The sequence below is a fragment of the Lissotriton vulgaris genome, chromosome 2_2 (genome assembly GCF_964263255.1).
Source record: "Lissotriton vulgaris chromosome 2_2, aLisVul1.2, whole genome shotgun sequence".
Classification (NCBI taxonomy): domain Eukaryota; kingdom Metazoa; phylum Chordata; class Amphibia; order Caudata; family Salamandridae; genus Lissotriton; species Lissotriton vulgaris.
In genome coordinates this window covers 215,892,342-215,917,352 of record NC_141688.1, presented here as the reverse complement: position 1 = coordinate 215,917,352, position 25,011 = coordinate 215,892,342, and the positions used below count along the sequence as shown (strand labels likewise).

Here is a 25,011-nt window from a genome sequence, read left to right as displayed (position 1 = left end):
CAATGCGGAGGACGAGGATTTCGATGAAGTCGTCGAGGAGGTAGGGGACGACGACGGGGCCCTTGCCACCGTGGAGCATAGCTCGGACGAGGAGCTTCCTCAGACTGACTCCGGGGCCATCTGCCATTATGAGGCCCAGGTCGAGGGATCGCCTTCGGGCCTTACCCAAGACCTTGATGAACGTCCCACGGCTCCGCCTTCCGGCCCGGCCACGGACATTGATACGGCATCACTCTCGGTACATCCAAAACCGAAAGTGAAACCCGCGGTCTCGACGCCAGACGTATTGAAACCGAAAGTGCGGATCGCGCTGGTCGGGTCGAAGACTTCGGAGGCCTCGGCGCCGAAGAAATCTAAACTGGCAGTCGAGCTGAAGAGCCACGCCAAAATGGCCGACCCGAAGGCTACTGCATCGAAGACAAAGGTTAAGGGGACCGACGCAGCTGCATCGGAGCCGAAGACGGTCGACGCCAGTAAGGGTCGACTCGATCGCAAGAAGCAGGTCGACGACCATAAGAAGTCCACTCTCGATCCGAAGAAGCGGCAGGACGACCCCAAGTCCCTCTCTGCCTCGCTTCCACTCAACAAAGCCAAGGGGGCAACGCCAAGTGCGTCGACTCCGAAGAGCGCATCGTCGGTCACCACCCCGAAACCAGCTGCAAAAGACTCGAGACGGTGCGTCCCTCCGCCTCGTTCACTAAAAAGGTTACGGAGTCCCTACAATGAATTAGGGAGGGGGCCGCAGCAGTCGAGCAGTCGAGCCGAAGGACCCTGTGCCGCCCAAGCCTCTGGAGAAACCGGTGAAGGCGCCGACGCCGATACTTTTCACCTTGCCGCCTAAGACTGCGCCGAAGGCTTTCGCAGCAAAATCAGGGTCCGGAGTGCCCGTGAAGGTGTCTTCGACGCCAAAGCCGTCGTTGGTGATCCCGGGCCCACGGCAACGACAACTAACAGAAGAGGAGCGTCAGGAAGTTTTCATCGACGCCGACACGGGCAGGCTCTCCCTCCTAAAGAGAAAGATCACCCCTGAACCACAATTGCAGACTTACAAAATTCCACTCAAAAGAAAGATGGACTCTGCTGGTGCCTCTGCCTTGATGGAGCCCGTTTCACCACAGGCTCCCGAACTCTCACCCACTCATTCCAATGTCGAGGCAGGTGACGGCGACGACGAGGATGAGTATAGCTATCCCGTCTACACAGACCCAGAGGATGTGACTGAACCATTGTCTGCAGGTGGCGATCCTGGGGACCCGCATTCAGGGCAGGAGCCTCAGCTTTTCTCAGCCAAGACTTCCCCCACAGAGGACTCTGCAGCTTTTAATGCCCTCATCGAGAGGGCAGCAGCCAATCACGACGTCGAGCTCCATGCTGACCCAGTGGACGTCGACTTTCTCTTTGACACCTTTTCGGTCTCTGAAAAGACTGTAAAGACTCTGCCGATGCTGAAAGGGGTGTTGAAAGAGCCCACCCGGGCGAGGGTCATCAACCCAAGAATCGACAAGAAGTACAAGGCAGCGCCCACTGATCCTACTTATATTAAGGGACAGTTGCCTCTGGATTCCCTGGTTGTCTCCAATGCACGCAAACGAGCCAACTCACAGACTACGGGTGATGCTCCTTCCCCCAGACAAGGAATCAAAAGTCTTTGAGGCTTCTGGGAAGAGGGTGGCGGCGCAGGCAGCCAACATATAGCGCATATCCAACACGCAGGCGCTACTAGCTCGTTATGACAGGGCACACTATGATACTCTAGAGACCCTTTTACAGCACTTACCCGATCAATATAAAGAAGCAGCAGAGATGTTGATACAAGAGGGGAAGCTTATCTCCAATGCTTCCATTAAGTGCGCTCTGGACGTGGCTGACACCGCCGCGCGCGCAATTAACACTAGCGTTATGCTTCGTAGACATGCATGGCTGAGGATATCTGGGTTCAAGCCGAACATTCAAACTACCATCTTGAACCAAACGGTCAACCCAGATCACCTGTTTGGCCCCGAGGTTGATACCACCCTTGAGAAGATGAAAAAGGACACCGACACTGCAAAGTCTATGGGTGCCTTGCAATTCCAGCAGTTTGGGGTGGGTCCTTTCGTCGCTCCAATACTAGAGGCACCTCAAGGGGTCAACTTTCACAGTCAACGCAATTCTACAAAAGCAACACCGAGACTTCTTATACTAACAAAGGTCGGGGTGGATACCGTGGCAACAACGTCAAGGGCAGAGGACGTGGAAACAACAGCTCCAGGTCCTCCACCGCCAACAAACAGTGACGCCTTGTCACTGCCACGCAACACCGGTCGGGGGAAAACTCCAGCAGTTCCTGCCCATGTGGAAGTCCATCACCACGGACAGGTGGGTCAGAACACTTATCCAATACGGCTATTGTCTGGAGCTCACATCCACTCCACCCAACATACCCCCAAAACACCGTCCTATGTCCGGCGAGCACTTGCACTTATTGCAGCAAGAAGTCAGCGTCATGCTGCAAAAAGGGGCAATAGAGCTCGTGCCCTTGCAGGAAAGAGGTGCGGGAGTTTACTCCCTGTACTTTCTAATTCCAAAAAAGGACGGATCCCTCAGGCCCATCCTAGACCTCAGGCCACTCAATTTTTACATCCTATCGGCGCATTTCCACATGCTCACACTGCAGCAGGTTCTTCCACTGCTTCAACAGGGGGACTACCTGGCAACTCTGGACCTGAAGGATGCGTACTTCCACATTCCACTACATCCTTCACACAGAAAATACCTCCGGTTCACCATCCAAAACCAACACTACCAGTTCAAGGTTTTGCCTTTTGGGGTCACCACGACACCCAGGGTTTTCACAAAGTGCCTAGCGACGGTGTAGGCGCATCTAAGACGTCAGAACATCCACGTCTACCCTTATCATTCAAGCAAAGTCGGCCCAGCAGTGCGCCGACCACGTGTCCCAAACCATTCACCTTCTGCACGATCTGGGGTTCTCACTGAATTGCCCAAAGTCCCATCTCCAGCCCGCTCACATACGGCAGTATCTGGGTGCGACCATAAACACTCTGGCGGCTACAGCACAGCCGAATTCAGTGAGAATCTACAGCATTCAATCGCTGATCCAAAAAATCAGACCTCAACACTCGCTTCCAGCAAGAGTGTTCATGCAGTTGATAGGCATGATGGCCTCCTGCATCTCCATTGTCCAGCACGCGACACTACATATGCGTCCGCTTCAGGAGTGCTTGGCACGTCAGTGGACGCAGGCTCACAACCAGTTGAAAGACCTAGTGTTGGTGAGCGGTCGGGCATACAACTCTCTGCATTGGTGGAATCCACGAAACCTTTGCAAGGGCCGACCATTTCAAGAGCCTGTGCCACAGATTATCCTGACAACGGACGCTTCTCTCCAGGGATGGGGAGCGCATGTACTCCAATACACTGTGCAAGGACTATGGACGCAGCAACAGGGGAAGATGCACATCAATGTTCTAGAACTGATGGCGATCTTCATGGCACTAAAAGCCTTCAAAGTACATCTGTGCAACAAGGTCGTGTTGATTCGGACGGACAACATGACTGCGATGTACTACATTCAGAAGCAGGGAGGCACACACTCTCTGCAGCTGTCTCATCTGGCTCAGAGCATGTGGAAGTGGGCCATTCTGAGGAACATCTTCCTCATGGCAGAGCATCTCCCAGGCAAAGACAATCAGATGGCGGACCTGCTCAGCAGGCACAGCCACCAGATGCACGAGTGGGAGATACATCCATCTGTACTCCAACCGTACTTCCAAAGGTGGGGTCATCCGGAGATAGACCTGTTCGCCACAAGGGAGAACGCAAAATGCCAAAGCTTCGCCGCCAGGTTCCCACACCCACAGTCGCAGGGCAATGCGATATGGATGAACTGGTCAGGCAAATTTGCGTACGCTTTCCCCCCAGCACCTCTGATTCCGCTGGTGGCACGCAAACTCAGGCAGCACTCAATGACTCTCATCCTAGTTGCTCCAACGTGGGCTCGCCAACCATGGTACACCACGTTTCTGGAACTGTCCGTGGTACCGCATCAAAGGCTACATCTCACACCCAGCCTTCTGACGCAGAGCCATGGCGACATTCAGCACCCAGATCCGCAACAGCTCAACCTGGCAATCTGGCTCCTGAAGTCCTAGAGTTTGGCTAACTCAACCTTCATCCCAATTGCATGGACATCATTAGGGAGGCTAGGAAGCCCACTACTAGAGCCTGCTACGCAGCAAAATGGAAGCGGTTTGTCATCTATTGTGCGAACCACAACATTGATCCGCTGGATGCTTCGATTCAGAACATCATCTGTTACCTGTTTCATCTATACAAGTGTAATCTGGCCTATACTTCCATTCGCATTCACCTGTCTGCGATGGCCGCGTATCTCCAAAATAGACAGCACCTTTCACTTTTCAAGGTGCCTGCCATCAAAGCATTTCTGGAAGGCCTCAAAAGAGTCATTCCGCCACGGACTCCACCAGCTCCTGAATGGAACCTCAATGTGGTTCTTACAAGACTGATGGGTCCTCCCTTTGAGCCACTGCATTCCTGTGAGATTCAGTTCTTGACATGGAAAGTGGCTTTCCTTGTAGCAATTACATCGCTACGGAGGGTTAGTGAACTGCAAGCCCTCACAATCCAAGAGCCATTTTTCCAAATTCATTCCAACAGGGTAGTGCTCCGCACTAACCCTAAGTTTCTGCCCAAGGTTGTCTCTCAGTTCCACATCAACCAAACGATTGAGTTGCCGGTTTTCTTTCAAAATCCTGAGTCACTGGCGGAGCGGATGCTCCACACCCTTGACGTTAAACGGGCCCTAATGTATTACATTGATAGGACCAAAGATTTTAGAAAGACTAAGCAGCTTTTTGTCGCCTTTGCGCCACATCACAAAGGTAACCCTATTTCCAAGGCTGGTATTGCTAGGCGGATCGTGAAATGTATTCAGATCTGCTATGCAAAGGCAAAACACACTCTTCCCATTCCACCAAGAGCCCACTCCACCAGAAAGTTGGGGGCCTCTATGGCTTTCCTTGGAAACATTCCCTTAGAGGACATATGTAGAGCAGCCACATGGTCTACCACACACACATTTACTAAGCATTACTGTGTAGACGTGCACTCCAAACAGCAGGCAGCTGTAGGGCAGGCTGTTCTCAAGACACTTTTCCAAACTGCTGCAGCTGGCACAGGCGGCCGCCGCTAACGGAGGGACTGCTATGTATTCTATGCACAGATATGAATTCAGCAGCCCACATGCCTCGAACTGAAAATGCTACTTACTAGTATGCATCTGTTCTTGGCATGTAGGGCTGCTGACATTCATATCGCCCGCCCTCCTCCCCGGCGCCTGTAGCAGCTGCAGTATTCACATATATACTCATAGCATGGTCATCATTCACTGAGTTTCACTCCATCTTGGCCACAATGGCTAAAAACAATCTGGGGATGGAGTCGATGCCCATGCGCACTGTAGTCCAGGGGAGGAGCCACCTATCTCGTGATACTTCGAAGACTCTTCCAGGACAACAATGTGCAATCATCCGGACCCAACACTAGGCGGCGATCTATGCACAGATATGAATGTCAGCAGCCCTACATGCCAAGAACAGATGCATACTAGTAAGTAGCATTTTCATTCAACCAGTGACTACTGTCTGCAGTCAGACTATACCTCTCAGCAGCCACGCGCGTCAGATGGATACTGTTTCTTTCTTCCGTTTCTCTGCCCCTCCAGCGTCCCCACCCCTTTCTTCCGCCCTGTCAGCTTCCGCACCCCTCCTCCCATCTTTATCTCTCCTGGCTCTCTGTTCTCATTCCTCCAGCCTTGTGCCACTGTCTTCCACACTCCTTCACTGTACTCCATCTTTCTGCCTCTCCTGTACTTGCCGTCACATTCTCTTTCTCTCTCGTCCTCCTGCCTGTCTTCCCTCTCTACCTTCCTCTAACTGACTCTCTCACACTTTTGGTGAGCTTCCTCCCTTTCTGTGTCTTTTCTTGTTTTCCCTCACTTGCACACCCTCCTTCCAAGTCCATGCACATCCCTGTCCTTCCTCCTTTTCTCCTGCTTCTCTCACCCCATCTTTTTTCCGCCTCTCCGTGCTACTGTTTATTCGGTGGCTCGTCTTTACTAGGTGCCCTTCATGTCATTCTCTAATAATGCTCCTCCCTTTCTCTTATCAATTTGAATTTCTATTCAGCTGATTGAATAGCACTGTACTTTATCAGCGTGAAAAGTTAAACACCCTCTTCTGAGGCAAATGCATACATTAAACCAACGACACTCCTCTCTACCTCCCACCTCAGCTCACATTTCCCTCCTACATCTCTCCCTCTTCCTCTTGTCTCTTAACCTGACCAGAGACTAAATCCCTGCCCTTCTCTCTAAATTACTTCTCTACATACCACACTCTGTGACTAGCTGTCACTTCCCTATACCACCCAATACATTTCTTCCTCTGTCTCACCTTTCTGTCCCTTATCTCATTCCTTTACCTAAACACTCCCTTTTTTTTCACAACAAAATTTTTATTTTATTGATCAGATAAGGCATATACATAGTTCTCCACAGTCAGGAGATCCCTGCCAAATATCAAAACATGTATGAGCATCTCACAGACCTAATAAAAAAACAACCCCACCAGTCCCCCCCCCAAACACTCCCTTTTTAGCTGTCTATTTATACATAGCTACGTACCTACCACAACTGCTCTACATTTAAACTCACTCTGTACGTCATACCTCTTTCAATAAACTCTGTGCCCCACCGCACTTACCTCTCACGACATCAACTAGCCACTTCTCTCCGATCCTACCTCTAGATCTCTAGCTCTCTGCCCCTCTTCTCCTCAAGTGCCTCTCTCTCTACTTTCTCTTCTTTCTGCATCTTGCTGCTCTGCATCTCACCCCCTTCATTTCTCTTCCATTGACGTCGCCTCCCTCTTAATTTCATCTCTTTATCTTACCCTTTCTATCCTTTTTCTTTTTGCCATCTAGACAGTACCTTTCTCTACCTCTCGCATGCCTCTTTCTACCTCACCATTCTCTTTCATTTCTCTCTCTGCCTCACAACTCACTGCCTCATATCTCTCTTCCCCACTTCTCATTCACGATCTAGCCTGTCAATTTACCTCACCTATTGGCCTTCTATGTCTCTTTTTATTGATGTCCTCTTTCCCTCACCTTTCCCATTATTTTATTTATTTTTCTCTACTATGCTCTCTCTACCTCTTCCACTCCATCTATCACTCCCTTTGATTTCATCTCTTTCTATCTCCCTCACTGTTTCCGTTCACTCTCTGCTTCCATTGTTTCGATCGTTTAATACATCTGTCTTACCTCTGTCTCTCTCCCAATTTCGTGTAACACTCAAATCCACTAAGTGGATCATGTAAACCTAGCCAGGGAGAAGGTTTATTCAGGGCGGCCCAGAATTTGGGCAGTGCCGTCTTAAAAAAGAAAATTCTTTTATTTAGTCCCCTCACTCACCCAGGGTTGCCCTTAGGTCACATGCTTCATCATTGGGGCCATCCCAAGCATCCACTGCTTGGGGCGTGCTACGACTTGCGAGGGATACGTAGGGGCACTATTAGTGAAGCTATGTGTAGTGCAGTGTGTGGTGTGGAGTGGTGATGAGTAATAATTAAAAATACCTAGCTAGTAAGCTAACTCTATAGTCTTGCCTCTAGTTAGTATGATAAAAAGGGGTTTGATAAAGGAAACAATAACTGTTATGTTGTCATAGTCCCTAGTATCCTGTCGACATGTTTCAAGGCGGCCCCTACACCTCTTCTTCAGGACAACATGAGGGCCTGCCCCATGTATGTCACAATTTTTTATAGGCACATGAGAGATAAAGGGGCATATTTGTCAAAGTTTTGAGTCACGCTTGTGCCCCCCAGGGTTTTTGTGCAGCAAGATGCCTCTTCCTTCACAAATACAATCATGCCCACAACCAGGCATCCTTGATGCTTGTGTTGGCACGAAGTAGCCAAAATTGCACCAGCACAAGGATAGCACAAGAATGTGCCATATCTATATAGATTTGACACATTGCTGTCCTCTCCCTTTCAAGCAGCACAGTGCAGCAAGATGTTTGCTGTGTGCGTAAAAAAAAATGATGAATATGGCCCCTAGTGATTTGCCCAGAATCTCTGGGTGTTCAGCCAATGACGAGATTTGTCAGCAGCACTTCCTGTAACACCTCACCCTTGGTAGACAGAGGGGGGCAGGCTGAAGCCAGTAGTAGAACTGTAGTTTTGTTCCATGTTTGACAGAAATAGTTCTGAAAATTGCACCAAAATGCAACAGTTTTTAAAAGATTTCTAAGAGGAAGAATTCCCCCCGAGTCCCACTCAAAAGCATAATTCATTGCTCTTACGCCCCAGTACTGTCAAATTCCAGCAGTCACCACGGACGGTCACATGATTCCCTTTTACTAAGAATGTCTACTCTCTGTGGATGTGGAGTTGTAGCAAGGGGAATGCGGCCTCCATGTCCCTAAATTATGGCAACTGGATATCTGGATAAAATGAGGAAGCAGTCCAAAGTGTTTAAAATGTACAAAGCACAAGGGATTCATGATTAATGCAAAATAAAATGGATTCTCCGTTTCATTGAAAAGGCAGCTCCTGCTCCTGTAGACCTAGAAAACGGATATGGTATTAGATGAAACTTAGATGGAAGGACATAGACTGGCTTTACATTGGCATTCAGGAAACTGCACCCTGCATTTCAGGAAATGGCCATTGGAACCCATTTCACTTAACTGGGTTTTGTGCACCTTTATGGTTCTGGCAGGCTGATGGTCACATTTGTGTTTGCTTGTGTGATTGTCTGCAAGCTTCATCCAAGTTCCTGTTAGGCTACTAATCGATCAACTCTACTTGTACAAGATCCCTTCGTGTTAACTGTCCCCAGATGAGTGGAGCATGCAGTTATCTATTTACCCATTTATAGAGGATTAAGTCACTACATCTTGGTGCCATTTTTTAAGATAGTTGAAGCATTCTTTTTGATCCTTCCTTCTCAATTACTCTACTAGTATAATTTAGTCTACCATGCAGGTAGAGCATAATTGCATAGAGTTATTATATGTGCTCAGATTTTTAAGCACACAACACTTACCATGTTGCGAATTAGAAGATAATATTCGTATGGAGAAAGCAAGTCGCAATCGAAGTTTTGCCAGCATCACAACCAGACTAGTAGCAGCCAACACACCTGATTCGGGACAACTTGGCACTACTGGTAGAGTATATAATTCATCTGTTTATATTGCTAAAATGAATATTTGTATGGTGTTTTGAATTTCAGTCAATTCAAGATCCAAGTGAGTCCCAACACGTTTTTGCCTAAAGAATTAATTTGACTCCTTGCAGGAGCACAGTCTTTGGTACAGTAGACACAAGCCTTCTGTTTTTGTGAACGGTAAAGCAGTGCAGATTAGTGAACGTGGTTTGTGCCAGAGCCAAACAAGTCCGTTTTTAGGTTTTGACTAGCCAATGCTTACGAAGTAAGCATTCGCTAGAAAAAACCTAATGAGAATAGTATATGGAGCTTGGAATCCGCCCCGTCTTCGATTGGCTAGCTCCATAAATGGAGGCTAGCCATTGGAAGATACGTCTGTCTGTCAATGCAGGACCAGATTCGGGGGCGTTCCCGAGAATTTTTGGCTTTTGGCGACGTCAGCCGAAAGCCAGTTCTCGGGAACGCCCCCGAGTCTGTTCCGGCATTGACGGCACCCGCCCCCCGTCCCTTGCTGATTTCTTTGAGGCCCCTGGCAGGTGCCTACCCTGCCAGGAACATTGCCGCCTTTGAGCGAGTGCCACCTCGCTTTATATTTTAATTTAATTGAAGCCGGTGCCCACCCGGCATTGTCCCGTGTTTACACTGCCACTGTCCGGCCTCCCGACCCCAGGGCCGCGCTGCGATTGGCCGCGACCCGGAAGTCAGGCAGGCCGGGGGCGGGACAAGCGGAAGTGCCGGAGAAGAAGAGCTCCAGCGCAAGGAGAAGCTGCCACCTGCCGTGTCCTTCCCTGGGCTCCCAAGTGAAGGGGGAGCCCCGGAGTTCTTGCCAGTCTCGGGGGAGGAGCGGGAGTCCTCCAGCCCCTGGCCGCCCTGAGTTGCGTAGGTCCCGCCCCCCCAGCGCGGACAAGGAGAAGCAGCTGCACCCACCGGCAGGGCTCCATGGTCGAAGAGGAGCCCCGCCGCCGCCCGTGAGAGCACCCGGCCCCAAGAAGCGGGACCGGGTGAGGAAGAGCTGCAGCAAAGTCCCCCCCCCCTGCGCGTACAAGGAGAAGCAGATGCACCCACCGGCAGGGCTCCATGGTCGAAGAGGAGCCCCGCCGCCGCCCGTGAGAGCACCCGGCCCCAAGAAGCGGGACCGGGTGTTGTGATGTTGCCTCCCACGGGGCTCTGGGTCACACGCCCTTCCATGTGACCAGGTAAGCTTGCTGGCAGGAAATCCAATGTGCGTATGTGACGGCCTGACCCATCTGGTCCCACGTATTAGTTGCGCAAAGTCAAAACAATAAAGGACTACTATACTTCTGTGTGTACATACTTATGTGTGTATGTACTATGTGTATGCGCCTGTGTGTTTGTGCGGGTTTCTTCATGTGTGTACGTCTGTCTGCGCATTGTGTGGCTGAGTGAGTGTGCCTGTCGTGTCAGCTCGTCCGTCTGCATGTCTCTCAGTCTCTGCATATGTGTCTACGTGTTGAGTATCAGTGTGAGAGTGTGTATTGTGTGTGTGTGTCCGCCTTAGTGTGAAAAAATGTGCGTGCATGGGGCGGGCACGTGACGCCGTCGTGCCCCGAGAGGAGTGCACTATCCCAGGACACATTCTGTGTGTGTGTATAAGTTGCTGGCGATGCCATTGCAGATTAGATGAATGAGGGTGAAAACCCTTTGAAACTGTTCACAATTGCCCGGTACGTCTGAGAAGAAATGGTGGTTGTCCTTTGGTTAAAAAATTTCAAAGACTCTCAGTGTATAATGGCTTACATCATAGTCTGATAATGTGGTGCAAGATAACTTGCTGTTCATAGTTTAATTTGCCTGTGCTTCGTTTTATAGTGGAAGTGCCTAGCTTAGCCCCTTGCGTGGAAAGGCGTTTGTCTTGTCCCTCTGATCTCTTTGGGCTAAGATACTCTTTTGGTTCTCAGATTGACTTGTTGACCATGCTTGTTAAAAGAGATGCTTCACTGACTGCTGAGAAGTTTGCACTGTATGGTGTCTTGCATGTTCCATGAATTGTAGCTCGTGTTTTTCCCATTGGTTCAGTGTTTACTTTCTTGGTACTGTAAGTTTTATAGTGGGCTTGGTATTCCCATGTGACATTATCTTTGATGCATACTATGGCCTTCATTACAGTACCTTTGGCAGTGGCAATGGAAACCTGCAGTTTCTGTAATGGCGGGCAAAATAAAACTAGCTTAGAACGGGTTATTGTGCTTTGTAGTAAAGCCGTGTGATCACCCAGACATCCCGGGCATGCGTGGTGTAAACTTGGCGGGGGTGGGGGGAGATGTAGAGGTAGAGGTACCTCCCGCCCCCTCTGATAACCCAGGCAGCCTGGCATGTCTGGGTTGGGTGGGGAGGGGGTTGATGTAGTGACCCCTCCCCGCCCTCTGATAGCTCTGCAGGTCTGGCCTGGTGTTGGTTTGCCTGCCAGGTGTGTGGCTCACATTACAGCCGCAGTGACTCGTCTCCCGCGGGCAGGCTGGGAGCCTGTCTCACACCCAAGGCCTATTCTGGGGGGAGGGGTGGGGTGGACGCTAATACCGACTGCCACAGGTCCCTACCTATGCAGCACCAAGCCACCCCCATTCCGTCCCGGCTGCCGCCACTACCAGTCCTACTGCCCCACCCCCACTACCTTGTTTCCCCTGTCCCAATCTTATCTTACTGCCCACCCCCAGTCCTTCCCCCTTACTGCCCTGTCCTCTCGTAGCCTGCCCTCTCGTAGCCTGCCCTCTCGCAGCCTGTCCTCTCGCAGCCTGTCCTCTCGCAGCCTGTCCTCTCGCAGCCTGTCCTCTCGCAGCCTGTCCTCTCGCAGCCTGTCCTCTCGCAGCCTGTCCTCTCGCAGCCTGTCCTCTCGCAGCCTGTCCTCTCGCAGCCTGTCCTCTCGCAGCCTGTCCTCTCGCAGCCTGTCCTCTCGCAGCCTGCCCTCTCGCAGCCTGCCCTCTCGCAGCCTGCCCTCTCGCAGCCTGCCCTCTCGCAGCCTGCCCACTCCCAGCCTGCCCTCTCGCAGCCTGCCCTCTCGCAGCCTGCCCACTCCCAGCCTGCCCTCTCCCAGCCTGTCCCCTCCCTGCACTTTCCCAGCCTGTCCTCTTCCAGCCTGTCCACTTCCAGCCTGCCCTCTCCCAGCCTGTCCCCTCCCTGCCCTCTCCCAGCCTGTCCCCTCCCTGCCCTCTCCCAGCCTGCCCTCTCCCAGCCTGTCCCCTCCCTGCCTGTTGTCGTGTCTCGGCGGCAGCAGGCAGCAGGCAAGAGCATGCACTGTGTCCCCGAAGTAACAGCCCTAAAGCAAGCAAGAAGTACGCCCCCTCCCACCAATACCTGTTAGGTAGTGGAAACTGTCCAAACTGGGGTGCAGACAGCCCCTCTCACCTTTCGGCCTGGTACTACTGCACCAGCCGCACTACTTCCCTACTGACCGTTCTCCACTTCAGCCCCGTCTAAATTACAATTCCTGCTTGTGACCCTTTTGCCTGCTTGTGCTTGTTTTCGTGACCCTGTTGCCTGCTTGTGCCTCCGTGTGCCCCTGTTGCCTGCTTGTGCCTCCGTGTGCCCCTGTTGCCTGCTTGCGCCTCCTTTTTCGTGCCCCTGTCGCCTGCTTGTGCCTCAGTTTTCGTGCCCCTGTCGCCTGCTTGTGCCTCCGTGTGCCCCTGTCGCCTGCTTGTGCCTCCGTGTGCCCCTGTCGCCTGCTTGTGCCTCCGTGTGCCCCTGTCGCCTGCTTGTGCCTCTGTGTGCCCCTGTCGCCTGCTTGTGCCTCTGTGTGCCCCTGTCGCCTGCTTGTGCCTCTGTGTGCCCCTGTTGCCTGCTTGTGCCTCCGTTTTCGTGCCCCTGTTGCCTTCTTGTGCCTCCGTGTGCCCCTGTTGCCTGCTTGTGCCTCCGTGTGCCCCTGTTGCCTGCTTGTGCCTCCGTTGCCTGCTTGTGCCTCCGTGTGCCCCTGTTGCCTGCTTGTGCCTCCGTGTGCTCCTGTTGCCTGCTTGTGCCTCCGTGTGCTCCTGTTGCCTGCTTGTGCCTCCGTGTGCCCCTGTTGCCTGCTTGTGCCTCCGTGTGCCCCTGTTGCCTGCTTGTGCGTCCATGTGCCCCTGTTGCCTGCTTGTGCCTCCGTGTGCCCCTGTTGCCTGCTTGTGCCTCAGTGTGCCCCTGTTGCCTGCTTGTGCCTCAGTGTGCCCCTATTGCCTGCTTGTGCCTCCGTGTGCCCCTGTTGCCTGCTTGTGCTGTGTGGGTGTGTGTGTGGAAGGCTCTGTGTGGCTGTGTGTGTGGGGGGCTCTGTGTGGCTGTGTGTGTGGGGGGCTCTGTGTGGCTGTGTGTGTGGGGGGCTCTGTGTGGGGGGCTCTGTGTGGGGGGGCTCTGTGTGGGGGGGCTCTGTGTGTGTTTGTGTGTCATTTGCGAGAGATACAGCTAGTGGCATTGTAAATGACAATGCCATTTATTTATGTTTAAAAAACACATAAATAAAAATAATGTCAAGAGCAATGCCGATAGCTCTAACTTTAACAAAGGCAAAACCATTGCATTGTACATGCTTGTTCATTCTAGCCTTCCTAGGTCTTCAGGTGACTACTCCATTAACTTTGTTTGCGATACACACCTTTTTGTACGTTAGTTTCCATGGCTGTTTTCTGCATTGGTTATTGGCACCATTTCTCCATTACCACTTGTTTAATATTACTGCTAACCTAGTAATAACGTTTGGGACCATTTTTAATTATATCCTAGGTGTTCTACTTCATTTTAATATAGCCACTCGCGAACATATGTACAAACACATCTACAGATAGACATAGAATGGGGAAAACCCTTTGATACATATGGACCGTAGCTCTTATTTGACCTAGAGCTTTGGGAGAGTTGTAAAATGACTTAATATATATGTACCAGTGCACCTCATCCACTTTGCATCTTGCTGTATATTTCTCATAACAATGGAAAATGGGGTCTACAAGGGCAGACCAGTTTAGGACCGGGCTTGAACGGTTTGAGCACCGTTCAGTAAAATGTTTTATATTGGTCTATTGGACAAACACTGAGATTGACTTGGCATATGCGAGTAAAAGGCTGTATGTATGTGTGGGTCTATCATACCAAAAAGGTTCACATCTGTTGTGGCTATGCTTTTTGATGTTAATTTATATTTGGCAAGCCATCATTTGTCTCCAAGTAGAAGGTTGGGGGTCATGGACAATTGTGGAAGCTTTTGTGCTGTTTGTTCTGTCTATCTTGTGACGGGTAATGTGTGTTGTGAAATCTGATTAAAGCAAACCAAACAATAGAGAGAACATGAAGAGTGCTGAGACTGAGCACGCTTGTAACCTTAGAAAATTGTAAAGACCAAGTTGAATGCAAATTCGTTCGTTTTTATTTCTGTTCCGTTGTAATTTAGATATGACCATTGCACACATTTTCTGAAAGGTCTCTTTATAGGGGGTTAGGTTCACAGAGAGGGCCTCACTGTGAACACTCAGTGAGGTTGCATCATTTGCCTCAATAGTGCAGTGCACTTAGGCGGCAAGCCAGCCTGTAATGCCTTCTTTACCGTCCACCCGGTGCACCGGCGTTCATGCAAGGCATGAATGCTGGTCTACCGAGTTAAATTCCTTTCCCTGAATCATGGGAACTAATACCCCTGTTAGGTCAGACAAAGTGGTTGTATTCCAGGATCTACTTGGGTGAGGTGGTAAAGGTTTGAGAATCTGATTTCAGCAGTCTGCTGTCCTACCCATAGGACTCTGAAAGCCAAGGAGTAGCTAGACCTAAAAGCAGTGTAGCCATTCTGCTGTAGACCTAGCCTACAATTCAGCACACAGGTCTTTCACAAATCAAGGTTTCTGTGCAGTCTGCGATTGGCAGAGTGCTCAGAATAAATATTTCTAAATCAGGGCCTTTGTAAGTCCTTCTGTCAGCTGATTGGTATGAATTGCACAATTACGTTTGCTTTAATTCATTGCTGCCTATTATCATGTAGTCTTATATGACCGGCCTTTATCACACCTTTTGACTAAGTTGTTCTGTTACGAGACATTTGCAGTCCTATTCTTTTTCACTAACAACCAGACAACAATTCTTATTTTGCAATATGTGCATCTTTCTGTTGATAGTATTTAAGTCCTGGAAAACTGTTGTACATGTTGAATAATTATGGGACACAGGTCCGTTTCAGATGTTTTAAGTTTGCGGTGTTGTTGAATCACAGGCAATGGCCCAGAAGGATGACATGGAGGAGAGAATAACCACTCTTGAAAAACGCTACCTCGCCGCACAGCGCGAAGCCACCTCTGTGCACGATCTCAACGATAAACTTGAAAATGAACTGGCGACTAAGGAATCCATGCATCGACAGGTATCCATCTCATTTTGTTTTTTAGATTTATTTTATTATCAAGGGATTCGACTACAAATATTAGCGAGTTTTATATTTTGAATGCTTGTTTTTTAATATTTTGTTTAGATTGTTAATTAGAAACGCAGTGAGGTTTCTTTTTTTAAATACCTGCTTCCAATTCAAATATAATTATTCCATGCTGCTGTTTCTTTTTGGTGATTGTTGACAGTAATCATGCCATAAAATTCTAACGTAGACCTTTGCGGGCGAGTCTTTGCTAGGTTTTTGCAATTGCCGCCTCCTGAATTATAGTTGTTTTGTCAATGTGGCTACTACATACAAGAGTCACCAAAGGTTCGTAGATCACCTCAAATGTGGCCCCGTTCAGTAATTACTTTCCTACACATTCAAACAAGTTTATTTTCTCTATGTAAAGATGGGTATTTGTTTAATACATAATAATTCTTCTAGATCTACTGAGTAATTCTTTATGGACTGTTTTGGACGGTATTATACCAAAACAACTTGTTTTTTCGGTGATTAAGTTGCCCTGGTGCTTCCAACTAAATTTGAACTGAACCGTACCCAAGTTTTTTCGTGTGTGTGTGTGTACACATTTTTTGTAAAACAATTTTCAACTATTACTTTTACGCAGGAAACCTTTCTCTTAGGTATCCCTTTTGTAAATATTTATCTACCTTTCTTTGTGCATTGTAAAACCACTGCCTCAAATAATTCATCATTTGCCTAGCCTCTAATTGGTGGCCAGACCTGAAATCTCCATTCCCACTAACAAGAGCCTGGTGATCTCCAAAGCCTTTGACTGGCTGCGAGTTTGAAATCTGTGGGGATTGCACCACAGGGCACAAAACGAAGCGAGTGTAGTCCCTCAGAGCCTTTGATCTTCCTGTTTCTGAATCCTCTTCAAGACCTTTGAACTAGGAGGAGGAGATTGAGCTATGTCATTGTCGTGAAGCATTTGTTCAGTTAAGGCTATTAGTGTTAGGTGAAGCTTCAACTCTTTCAAAACGGAGTAGCAAACAAAGCCCTAACCATTTAATAATTATTTTATGTACATGAGTGGTGTTTTGTGATGAGAGATGAGGAACATTTAAATGTATGGCATTAAACATGCTTTACTGTCTGCTTTATGGGTAGGTGGGTAAGTGCCTATACTGCCAGCACCTCACACTTGTCAGTGACCTATCAAAATCAGCCTTTTATCTTTGGGAGTTGGAAATAGGCAACATGGCCTATCACCTCTGGGGAAGAGATGGCCCCTTATGGTTTTGTATTTGAACGTGAAGCAGGAAGGAATCCTGGATTTTTCTGCCCTCTAGTGACCATTGGAAGAACTGTTCTGTCGTTATTTCAGTAAAATAATAGTCGCAGTTAATAGTTAATTTTTTCAAGAAGTGAACTTTTTTCATAATTGGTCAGAGGTTTCTCAGTCAGTTTCGGAGTAGTGTCAACCCAGAGTGTATGTAGCTCTAGCAGCTATTGTAGGTGGGGAAAAGCAGTGCAACAAGTAATGGAGATTTCTAGTAGTATTAAAAAAAGAGAACCTGTAAACACATGGTAAGGTGAATGGTGCCCAGTGTTAGTAACCACCTCCTTCCTTGCTTCCAATATATGTAATCCGGAAAGTAAAAGGTGAGATCTGGTCCTTCAGTAACATTTGTTGACTGCTTAGTATCTCTGCAAACAAAACTGTTATCGAACACAGACCGTCTAGGGCCCTTTGTAATTCTTGGATGAGGTTTAAACTCGGTCTTCTTCTGCATGCAGCCAGTAGTGCTGACGTAGGCCAAAGGAACTGGTTCTTGTTTTCAAAATCTTGAACCTGATTAGCTGCATTGCTAGAAGACCTCCTGCGTAAACTGGTTGGACGTATTCCAGGAGCTAGTCCTCTACAAGTATGATAAAAGCCCTTGATTACCCCGAGGCCTCAGTGTACCTATTGTCGACACACATTTGGTAGCCCACAACTGAAACTAGCAAGTGAGCCCAGGGAGGTTGAAGGCTAACATTGAATGAAAGATGGGGGATGAGCAAGTGAATCCTATGTGTCCATAATTTACTGCTTTATGGTTTCAGTAGTTATCCTACTTTTAACATATTTGGACCTTCAGGACGAGCAGCCTAGGATATGGGCTGAGTTTTCTCTAGCCCTGTAGTTATTGGTCCCAGTAACTCTACCATTACAAGTTGGATCATGCACATCTAGTGCAAGATGAGTAATTGCCAGAGGGATCCGCAATCTTGTGTTAGATTTCCTTCAGTAATTCCTAATTCTGGACTTCTGGCAGCTGAAATCTCTGGGTGAAAGTATAATACTCATCAGTCTGATGGGTCCGTAACTGCTATGCTACCGGTCCACAGGAATTAAGAGGCCACTTGTAATGAGGGCCTTAGTCGTTTTAGGATTCATATGCTCCACGGAGAGGGAACATGGAGACCATGAAGTATAAAACAAAAGTGGGACAGTTGTTTGTGCAGCTATAGTTTTGAAACTTGCCCATTGTCACCTCGCACTGCCAGTGTCCTGCAATGGATCCAGTTCTGAATGGATTGTGTAGCTCAAGTCATCATTGCCCCTTCTCCAGAGTAGCTTCATACATACAGTTGTAAATGCTGCTAGGAAGAGCACTAGGGCCATGCCTGCGCTATTAGAAAGGGGGCTCCCTGATTGGTTGATAATACAGCAATAGCCAGCAGAACAAAATCTATTTTAGCACAGTGAAGCTGAATCATTCAAGGGTATTTAAACAAATGGAGCAGGACGTAAACCAACAAATTCTGACCATGTATTCCGTGCCTTTAGATCTGCATACAGAAGCATAATTGGCGCTTCATAAAAGAAAATCCCACAAATTATTGAGATCAATATGGTATCTGGGCAGCTCACTACAGTATTCCTTGTTGTACAAATCCATACTACAGTGTCTTGGAGATCAAGGAAAAGGAGACTCTTCAGTGCTAAGGCCGCAGTTTTCGTCCTCCTAAGTCTAGCCTCAGTCGAGAAGAAAAGATGAAAACTGAGTGATTGGAATCTCATCTACCCAGATGAAGGGTTCATCACCTGCCTCGCTGTCCCTTGTGCATTTCCTGGGCTACACAACCCACCTTCCATATCTGCTTTACAGCTTAGAACACCTACTCACACCTCAAAATGTTTACGCTTATCTTACCCCTTGGCCACTTGATGGCATCCCAAGAAGTTACACTAGATCACCTGTGAGCCAGATCACGGGTCATTGCGCTTTCTTCTAAAACACCCTTCAGCAAATACTGAAGACAGCAACACAAAGCTCAGATAGCAGACACAACAAGAAAACAAACCTGCAAAACACAATAGGCAAATAGCCTGACTTGTATAGATGTCCTTAAATAACTTTTATATTCTCACCAACAAAATGACACTGTTTGGGCCTAAAACATTTACCGCCCCCCCCCCCCCCCTCCTCAATCCCCACATTGGATCCCATGTAAGGAAAGCCAAACGTTTTCTGCCCATACGTCCACTGTTGTTGTAGTTTATTATTTCTCCAATCCGGCCTGACCAGTGATTAATAGTCACATATGTGGTGTACTGTATCAGTGTTTATACATGCACTGCGCATGTATGGGAGGACTAGTGGGCTGGATGGTATGGCATTGGGTAAACAAGGCAACACACACTGCATACAGAGACCGCTTCAGGAGCGTAGCACTTTAAAGATAACTACATCTCGCCAGAAAGTAGTCGCCGTTTCAGAAGTACAGCAGTCTATCAGTCGACCCACACGCAGCTAATTCCCTAGACTGCTTTGGTATGTGTGCGGCGAACCTGAATGATGTGAGACCCAAATACTCCGTAGTCATCTGGAGCAAGATCTGCTAAACAAAACCACTGACTAATGAAAATTAAAGAAATGAATGAATGACTGTATAGCCAACCAATGGTAAGTAATGGGCACACTAAAAGCTCCTTTTTAGAGTTTTTTTCAAATGTGTTTATTAGATACAATAGAGCAGAGTAAGCACCAGCGCATATGTGATGTCCCAGGAACGACCTAAAAAAGTATTGGTCTATCTTCGGAACAAGGCAGGTATGTTCCCGCTCAAGCATCTATACTCTGAAACGTACTTCCCTTAGTATTATACCAATCTGCAAGCTTGTAGCCTTATAATTAAACTTTGACGTCTGTGACTTTAATGTAGTCTTATCAAGCGGGCCCTGCATCTAAAGACTTTCAACAATGATCGTGAATGTTGGATGTGCAATTAGTCACTTTGCAACCTACTCAGAGAGTAGTGGAATCTAATATTAGGATTAACATGAATACAGGCATACGAAGGTTAGATAAACGAATGCATTGATATCGATATGTGTATGTATAACAAGTGCAAAGCCAGCATTCTGTTGCAAATTTTGTTCAATGTGAAAACAATCTGCAGAAAACCTTGACTCAGACTACCATTTTCTCACTCTTAGATTATATTTGACCGCAAAAATTGCCTTTAGTTCCTTTTAATATCGGTCATACTCAATTTCTATGTATTTTGGAACCGTGTTCATTTACTATTCTGAGTCCAGGTGTAGGTCAACATTTTTATAATGAAAATTATCTAACTTGAGTTACTGGTTCTCTACTTTGGAGTTTGGTTTTTTCACTAATGTGGTATTTGCCTTCTGCTTTCATATATTATGTAAAAATTGGTTAGATTTCTTAGACCATAGGCAAGACTTCCAGTGGTAATATGTGCACCCTAAAGCTGAATAACTGGCCATCAAACCGCCATAGAGGCCAATTTAATCTTGAAATTAGAAAGGGGTTACCCCCACTGTGTCCAGATGTATGGGTCTTTTAGAAGAATGTCCTTCATATATTAACCTATTACAATGAAACCTTCCTGCCAATTCTGATTTGGTAATAAAACAGATAAGGAGCATTCCATATCTGTGCTTACAACATAGAAACTGCCAGTCTCTGCATTTGTTCTGGGAAGTGTGGCCAATTAGGAAACAGCATGGTAATAATGGATTTGGGTGTACAGAAACTAAGTGTGAGGAATGAGGGAACTTGTACATGGCCGGCATTGTGGTCAAAATGATTCAGAAAAGGGGGTGGTGATGAACAGAGTGTCTGAATTAAGCAGACCACTCTTACCCAGTCCAAAGATCAGGGCTTGAACCATCACCGTTTTTTAGCTCACTGCACCATCCCAGCTCAGTACCTGGCTACATGCAAATTAGTCTGTTCCTGTCCCAGTGCATGATGGGAACAGGACAAACCAAACTACCAAGCCAATTCTTATACTGGGAAGGAAACAAGCTTCCGGGGACCGGTTTCTGGCATTTCAGCCGTCGTCGGCCCGGCTTGCTTGAATCCTGATGGTGCAATGAGCAAGGGACTCACATCTGAGCATACCCTTCCACGCTTATGGTGGACAAAATGATTCAGAAAAGGGGGTGGTGATGAACAGAGTGTCTGAATTAAGCAGACCACTCTTACCCAGTCCAAAGATCAGGGCTTGAACCATCACCGTTTTTTTAGCTCACTGAACCATCCCAGCTCAGAACCTGGCTACATGCAAATTAGTCTGTTCCTGTCCCAGTGCATGATGGGAACAGGACAAACCAAACTACCAAGCCAATTCTTATACTGGGAAGGAAACAAGCTTCCGGGGACCGGTTTCTGGCATTTCAGCCGTCGTCGGCCCGGCTTGCTTGAATCCTGATGGTGCAATGAGCAAGGGACTCACATCTGAGTATACCCTTCCACGCTTATGGTGGACAAAATGATTCAGAAAAGGGGGTGGTGATGAACAGAGTGTCTGAATTAATCAGACCACTCTTACCCAGTCCAAAGATCAGGGCTTGAACCATCACCGTTTTTTAGCTCACTGCACCATCCCAGCTCAGAACCTGGCTACATGCAAATAGCTTGTCTCCTTTCTGGTGAAGAATTGGCTTGGTAGTTTAGTCTGCCCTGTTCCCATGATGCACTGGGCCAGGGACAGACTGAGTTGCATATAGCCAGGTTCTGAGCTGGGATGGTGCAGTGAGCTAAATAACGGTGATGGATCAAGCCCTGATCTTTGGACTGGGTAAGAGTGGTCTGCTTAATTCAGACACTGTTCATCACCACCCCCTTTTCTGAATCGTTTTTGGCCACTATAGGTGTGGCAGGGTATACTCAAACATGAGTCCCTTGCTCACTGCACCATCAGGATTCAAGCAAGCCGGGCCGACGACGGCTGAAATGCCAGAAACTGGTCCCCGGAAGCCTGTCTCCTTTCTGGTGAAGAATTGGCTTGGTAGTTTAGTCTGCCCTGTTCCCATGATGCACTGGGCCAGGGACAGACTGATTTGCATATAGCCAGGTTCTGAGCTGGGATGGTGCAGTGAGCTAAATAACGGTGATGGATCAAGCCCTGATCTTTGGACTGGGTAAGAGTGGTCTGCTTAATTCAGACACTCTGTTCATCACCACCCCCCTTTTCTGAATCGGCATTGTGGTCAAAGCACGTGATCTTTTGAGATACTTTTGGTGTGTGAGAGAAATCTTACTGCTAGCTATCGGTCGGTGAATACCACAGACTTATTGGGCCATTTCTCCCACTCCCTTTGGGAGAAGGTTGTGCAAGTGCTGCCAGCAGTCCTGGTGGAGGCCCAGGTTGTGCTCTCCCAAGCAGTGTAGGATGCGAGAGATGCAGCAAATTTCACTACTTTGTCGCTTAGATATGTTGGATTCGCTGGGCTGATCGGTTTTAACAGTGGCTTTAAGACACCCGCCTGGCGTAGAACAACTGGCTTCTCGGGCAAAGTCCAGGTCAATTTGATGGACATGTCCTATGATGATACCCGTGTTTTGGGAAAAAAGGCTGTTTCAGCCCTGGTAAGGTTCAATGATTCTCGATTGAAGGCCAGATTCATGGGCCTCTCCTCTACTCCTTGTAGCTCGTATTCCTTATGTGGCAACAGAAAGGGTTTCCAGCCGCGTCAGCCCTATCCCAGCCACCGTCCTGCACAGGCTACCCAAGCCATGCAAGGACATGCACGCGATGCATTCTGATCCAGGAATGGAGGCCAGAAGTGGTATGGGCAGCTACGGCCACCAAGCACTCCTAATCTTAGTCTACCAGACCACGCTACCAATTGGCGGTAGAATTTGTTACCATCTCCCATACTGGACATCATTAACAACGCACAAGTGGGTCCAGCAGAGCAGTCAGGAGTGGTATTCTCTGCCTTTCCTTTCTTTTCCTCCTCCCATTCTCTCAAATCAGGAACGGCTGACGGAGGAACATTTGAAATTGCTCCATGAGGAAGTTACATCTCTCTTAGCATAGAAAGGGTCCTGGTTTCACAAGTAGGTAGTGGTGGTTATTCCTGCTACTTTCTGATTCCAAAGAAAAACAAAGGATTACTTCCTATTTTAGATCTTTGGACCGGCAATCTCTTCTTCAAGAAGGAGTATTACAAGAAGCTCTCTTTAGCTCAGGGTTTGTCTTCCCTAGACTAAGAAGACTGGATGTTAGCATTGGACCTGCAGGATGCGTATTTTCACATCCCCATCCTGCTGAGTCACAGGCGTTACTTGCGATTCAAGGTAGGCAGCGAGCATTTTCAGTTTACTGTGCTCCCCTACAGCCTAACCAGTGCCCCTCGGGTGTTCACCAAGGTGATGGCGTTGGTCACAGCTCAAATGGGCAGGTTAGGGCTGTCAGTCTTCCCTTACCTAGACGACTGGCTGTTGAAGATGTCCTTGCCCCAGGTATTCGTCTCCCATTTCAGACTATGGCGTACCTCCTGCATTCGCTGGGGTTATTTATAGACGTGCCGAAGTCACACCTGACTCCTTCTCAGGCGCTCCCTTTCATAAGAACAGTTCTGGACACAGTGCTGTTTTGGGCCTATCCCCCCGAGCAGCAAGTCTGGATATTCAGTTTATGATTCTGATGTTTCGGCCTCTATCCTGGATTTCGGTGAGACTGACTCTGAGGCTGCTGGGCCTCCTGGCCTCTTGCATCTTGTTGGTAAAGCATGCCAGGTGGTGTATTCGGGCTCTGCAGTGGGACCTGAAGTTCAAGTGGGCACTGCATCGAGGAAGTCTTACCGACATGGTCCAGTTCTCGGAAGGAACTGTGAAAGATCTGCAGTGGATTCTTACGTACCGCGATTGGGACCCCTCCCCCTTCCCAACCAGAATTCACAGGTAACAGATTCGTCACTTCTGGAATGGGCTGCGATCTGGGAGAGGTGGAATCAGGTGACACTGGTCACCAACAGAGCCAGAGCTACACATAAATCTGTTGGTGCGGCGAGCGATTCTATTGGCATTGAAAGCATTTCTTCTCTCTGTCAAGGAAAAGCTAGTGCCGGTGTTCACGGACAACACCCCCGCCATGTAGTACAACAAGCAGGGTGGGGTGAGGTCATGGACCCTTTTTGCGAAAGGCCCTGCTTCTCTTCCAAGGGATACTCATCAATAGTCATAAGCACTGAATTCTCTCCGCCCATAACCGGGAACCCGGAACATATAGGCTAATACATATATATGTGTAAAATATATAAAAAGAGTACTTAGTACTAAAAGAATTATACACATATACATGTATAAACTAATAATATGCAGCCCTAACCATAACCAATAGGCTAATCAAGCCCTAATTGCATGCCTTCTGCAGAATGAGAATCTATAAAATCAAATGCAAGAAAAGGACCTGAGCCTTAAATGCATTCCACAGAAGACAACCTTTTATTTTCATCAAAGAACAGGTAATAAAAGGCAATTAGCCTAAGTAGGCTGCATAAACAAATAACACCCCTGTACAGAAAAGTAGACTGTCACATCGCCTTTAAGGCCTCGGAGAATCTGAACACTTTGCCTTTAAAACCTCCAGGGAGACTCTGCTCCCATCATGCCCTACAGGTGACAGGTCAGTTCTTTTTTCCGGCTTGTTCTGTGAGGAACCTGGAACTGGAGCTCGACTAAATCTGATTGTTTTTCAGTCAGAATGTATTTTTTTCCTATTTGTTTCAACAGTTTGTGCTGTTGGTGGTATTTTTCAATCTTTTCTGACTAAGTCTTAGTTAATTTTTAGTCTGTTATGCCACCTTTATTTTACTACTGTCCTTCCAGTGGGAAGAAAATGTACAAAACAGATCCTAATTCTGTTTGTGTGGTTTGTCTTCTTCCACACTTGATGTGGAAAAATGTCATCATTGCCTCAAACTTTCCAGAAGAACTTTGAAGGAAAGAGAGTAGATTCGGCTTTTGGGGCTTCTGGAGAGAGAAAGACATCATCAAAAGGGGGCAAGAAGTGAATTTTCATCTGGAAGGCCCTCCTCTCCGGCAAAACGTCGAAGATCTGCTTCCCCTGAGGGTAGAAGTAAGAAAAAACGACATGAAGATGCGTCGACGTCGAAGAAAGTGAGTTCGGCGTCGAAGTCTAGA

The 25,011-nt window shown here is 48.0% G+C and overlaps 1 protein-coding gene across 10 annotated transcripts in view; it reads left to right on the top strand.

The window, feature by feature from the left end:
- The window catches only part of PPFIA1 (PPFI scaffold protein A1), a 922,132-nt gene that overhangs the window by 252,799 nt on the left and 644,322 nt on the right, over positions 1 to 25,011 (top strand). For all 10 annotated transcript variants that reach the window (XM_086959570.1, XM_086959566.1, XM_086959563.1 and 7 more), the window contains exon 8: positions 15,437 to 15,583. In XM_086959570.1, coding sequence (XP_086815696.1) covers positions 15,437 to 15,583 — 147 coding nt within the window. The remainder of the gene's footprint in view (positions 1 to 15,436; positions 15,584 to 25,011) is intronic.